At 41.5% G+C, this 4830-nt stretch overlaps 1 protein-coding gene across 1 annotated transcript; it reads left to right on the top strand.

Moving 5' to 3' along the window:
• Positions 1 to 226: 226 nt before the first annotated feature.
• Positions 227 to 3460, top strand: LOC124037269 (homeobox protein Nkx-2.5-like). The gene is made up of 2 exons (XM_046351959.1): positions 227 to 945; positions 2189 to 3460. Exons 1-2 carry the CDS (start codon positions 555 to 557, stop codon positions 2818 to 2820), a joined length of 1023 nt encoding a protein of 340 aa, XP_046207915.1. The 5' UTR covers positions 227 to 554; the 3' UTR covers positions 2821 to 3460.
• The last annotated feature ends 1370 nt before the right edge of the window (positions 3461 to 4830 follow it).

Below are 4830 nucleotides of genomic sequence, written 5' to 3'. Positions count from 1 at the left end.
GCCTACTTCTTTTTAAATTTCCCATTGAAATAAAGACGTATTCATTTAATGTAACATAATACAACATTTCAATAGTTGTTACTTGATAATCTTCTCTAAACTCTAAATACATATAAGAGCTTGCGCCCTCGCTCCATGCAGTCACCCATCCCATTATCTCGTGACGTCACAGGGAGGAAAAGAAGCGTCCGCCTTGAGTCCTCCAACAAAACAGAAACTGCATCTCACCAAATTCCCCAACAAGCTAAACAGACACCGTAGGCGAGGCAGAGAGCGCAGGGCAGAGAGACGGGAGCTGTCACTTCACGAAATAAACCAGTCCTCTTTTGCATAGCTCCATGAACAAACAACAAGCAAGGCTCAGCAATCATTCAGGCTACTGTAGAGGTTTTCTTTATTCTTCTTCAAAGAGACGAATAGACCCCCTTTTGGATCCGTTTACTCTTAAAAACCGTCTATCCAAACAAACACCTGCTTGAGGAGTTCTTTATGCTCGGATGAGCCACTTCACCAAGGGACTATAATTCCTACTTCATGTGAACGAATAGGTGCCGATGATAATAATGCTTCCTAGCCCTGTTATTTCTGCCTCCACCACGCCGTTCTCAGTCAAGGACATACTGAAGCTGGAGCTTCAGCAGCAGTCCCAGCAGCAGCGGCTCGCCTCACACCTTGGGCCGCCCCATGAGTGCTCTCACCCGGTGTCGCAGCAGCAATGCTTCGCCCTCCAGTCGCCCCCGTCTTGTATGCTGGCTGGCAGAAACAGGGACAGTCCCAGCCCCGGGCTCTTGGAGAGAGAGGCGGGGATGTCCTACCTGGGTAGTCTGGCCGTGCAGGAGCGGCTGATGGAGACGGGTCTTGCCGGAGAGATATTCACTTCCCCGGGGCTACAGGGACACTCAGCCGACACCAGCCTGGAAGTTGAGCAGGAGGACATAGACACCAGTAAGTCAGCGATTGATTACCAGCATACATAGTATCCTAACCATTTGATTTTAAAAGAAAGTATTATATTATATTATTCTAACTCTATTATGATTGCAATATTCTAGATTATCAAGGTCATTAATTAAATCCAATTATATGATAATACACCCATACATATATATTTTTTTTTCTTCTTCCATTTAACAAGAGACTACGTCAGTTAAACGATTACAATATTAGCGCCTTTTATAGAAAGCGATAGCTTTATTTTATTTGTCATCTACATAGAGGGTTCACCTGTAAATATATAGGTTTGGAGAAGAAAACGCTCCAAACGACAGCATTTTGACAAATTGTGCATGGCTGTATCGCCATATAAAAAATATGAGCAATCCAACATCCTTCGTTTTCAGAACTAATTTAAAGAGCCATGTTGTTTTTGAGATAAATGTACCTACTGCACTGAAATGAACCTTTAGATAAGACAGAAATGTTGTTCCACGCAATTTATTTCCTTTTTTAGAAATTACAAGTAATATTGGGCCAAATGCTTTAATTAGACCTATACGTTGCATATACCCTAATTATTTAATGCATTTACTCTTTAGGTTGATGTCAGCATTAGTGGTACTTCAAGTGTATTGGGACATTTGATTTAGATGCACTATTGTAAAGTGGCTGTTCCACTGGATGTCATAAGGTGAACGCACCAATTTGTAAGTCGCTCTGGATAAGAGCGTCTGCTAAATGACTTAAATGTAAATGTGATTTGTGTTTGAGGGAACTGTACTATGGTAATTTTGCAACCCAATCACAACAAATGTCATTGGGTTTTTGCTAAATGGTTTTGTTTAGTGTGATTTCATTGCAGTGTGTGTGGTCAGGTTTCTTAGACAGGGTGACCCGTTGAAACGATACATATATTTGAAGTAAAACTGGTTTCAAGCCACAGACTACACTAAAACAACAACATTTGAACAACAAATCATAGGAAGGACTATCTGATTTAATTTTCTCTGTTAGGCTAAATTTATATTTGTGTCATTGATTTGTAAGTCGCTCTGGATAAGAGCGTCTGCTAAATGACTTAAATGTAAATGTAAATGTAATTGATTAGTAAAGACTCGAGATTACTTTTGAAAAACATCAGTAGCCTAACTATGGACCTCCAGGATTAGAATAGCTATTTTGTATCGAATGAAATAATTGATCAATCTGTCGTTAAATATGACTAAAATCTCTCCCCCCTCTCTTTCTGGAGAATCATGTGGCCTAATAGGAGCGAGGGACTGCGAGGAGTCCACACAGGTGCACTCGGACTTGGAGAAACCCCCAAAACAGCAAAGGGCCCGGCGGAAACCACGGGTACTCTTTTCCCAGGCGCAGGTGTTCGAGCTCGAGCGGCGCTTCAAGCAGCAGCGTTACCTATCCGCCCCGGAGAGGGAACAACTGGCCAACACTCTGAAACTGACCTCCACACAGGTAAAAATATGGTTCCAGAACAGGAGGTATAAGTGTAAACGGCAGCGGCAGGACAAGACCCTAGAGATGGCCGGACACCCACACCATCCTCCCCCGCCTAGGAGAGTGGCAGTCCCGGTGCTGGTGCGTGATGGGAAGCCCTGCCTGGCTGGATCTCAGAACTATAATACATCCTACACTGTTGGAGCGGCCAGCCCCTATAGTTATAATGGCTACCCGGTTTACAATAACCCGGTGTATACTAACACTTACTCATGCACGTACTCTAGCCTGCCTGCTCTAGCGCCCAACACTACTGCTAACGCCTTTATGAATATGGGTCTTGGAAACCTGGGCGTGTCGCAATCTCAGGCCCAAACACCACAGGGAACAGCCTGCCAAGGAACTCTGCAGGGCATTCGGGCCTGGTAGCTGAATGTGTTGATCTCCAGTTGAATAACATTTGCTTTGTTGATCAAGCGTTGATGAAGTTGATAACTAACTTACAGTATTTTGGGATAAGTAAAAACCTTTATGTGTCCCTTGCAGCACAATAAGGATTTATCGTTGAAAGTCGTCATATTGAGACACATTTTGTTCAAAGAGATTAGATGTTTCATCATCAACGGCAAAAACGTGTTTTTAAAAGTTGGACTATTCCAAAGTCACTGTTGGATATAGATATATACTGTATATATACTGTATATATATACTATATACAGCATTGTATACTGCCTAAATCCCCATGCGCAATTTGGGATAAACTATTGGGTGCTTATCACTCAGGATGTGAATGGCCTATGCTGGCAAACATTAGCAACGATTATATCTGAGCGCTTTACTTAAAAAATATGACTTTACATGTAGCCTACTACAAATGAAAAAGGGGGCGTTACCAGTGAAAACCTCCTACATCATATCAGGACATCCCCAAATAAAAGATCCAAAATCCATGAGGATTTTGTTTTGTGTATACTTTTAAATAAAAATTTGAGATGTATCCTTGTGCACCTGAACAATGCCTGCTGATTATGTTTTGTTGCTGAGGAAAATAAATAATACGTTTTTAAAATGCTTTGATTGACAGTGGTTGAAACCGTATGCCTAGCCTACTTTCTGATACTATATGTTCTCATTATTGGCCATTGGTTTGGTTTTGTACACGTTCTCCAGAAGCGCCCCGCACTTCAAGGGCGTTTGGTCTCTGTTTTGCATTCAGTTTCACATTTCTTTTCCAGAACGACGCTTATGCTGATTATTTGTAATCTAAAGATGCAACTAAACTTAAGAAAATATCACCAAAAATACATAACGATTAAAGCAAATTGATTGTCTTCATGTTATGCTATGTTAGGCTATTCCAAAAATACATTTTTGAGATATGGTTCCAGCATACTGTTCGCCATGGAAGGCCGTTTTCCAGCCGTCGCTTTGGAAGAGCTGAAGAGAGAGGCACATATAGCAGAGTAGGCCAGAAACACAGACAGACACAGACAAGAGCCAGAACTCAGACAGAATGGAAAATTGAGAATTTAGGCTAGAGACGTTATCCAGACAATGCGCTATAATGGTCTGATCGCGCACCCACGGAGGGCCCACAAAGACACTCTAGGCTAGCATACTATGCTGAACTGATCTCTTATTAATGGCCTAGTATAGAGCCCCACAGTGGAGGTATCTTAATACCCATAAAACCTCGCGGTCAAACAGGGAAATGGTTCCTGTCGTTTATCCAACATTAATTTTTCCCATAGGGGTTTTTAGAAACACTTCTAACAAGGGCAGTGTTTCTTGTAGGCTTACCCTGTCATGACGATTTGTTAACCATGTAAATCTCTCTCGTGACTTTTATCAACACAGTCGGTTCTATTTACGCTCAGATTTGAAAATAGTAGTTAGTATTAAATTATAAACTATGTAAGACTACAAATCCCTGAAATTTCCTGCACATTATTTCTAGCGGACATCTTTGCTAACAGGTATTATGTCAATTTAAAACTTGATCAAGACATTTCACAGAATTGTACATCTGAAGACATTTAGCCAATTTATTCATTACTACATTTAGCTAACATTAGATAGTTAATCCAGAGATTCTTAACTTTGCCTCGATTCGGCAGTCTTCTCCAGATCATCGTGGCATTTGTAGTTCTGTATGATAGCCACATTAGCAGCTAATTAGCATTTCATTTGGGTGGTGGGGTGGGGTGGGGTGCTTCTAATTAGGGTTGTCACTCATCTGCAAATCAGGGATGTGGCTTTTCTGGTCTACCTGTACACAAATTAGTCACAAAGTACATCATTATATAGTATGGGAGCGGGCACCAAAGGCAACTCACGAATCAACCATCCCAGGTGTCCACTCACCTGAATACGTCATATCAATTCATTAGATATCCCACTACAAACGACATCAAGCACAGTCATTCATACATTTGTGAG

Source organism: Oncorhynchus gorbuscha, linkage group LG06 (assembly GCF_021184085.1).
Source record: "Oncorhynchus gorbuscha isolate QuinsamMale2020 ecotype Even-year linkage group LG06, OgorEven_v1.0, whole genome shotgun sequence".
In the NCBI taxonomy this organism is placed as follows: Eukaryota; Metazoa; Chordata; class Actinopteri; order Salmoniformes; family Salmonidae; genus Oncorhynchus; species Oncorhynchus gorbuscha.
The sequence above is the reverse complement of the archived record's forward strand: the minus strand, read 5'-3'. Positions and strand labels throughout refer to the sequence as shown.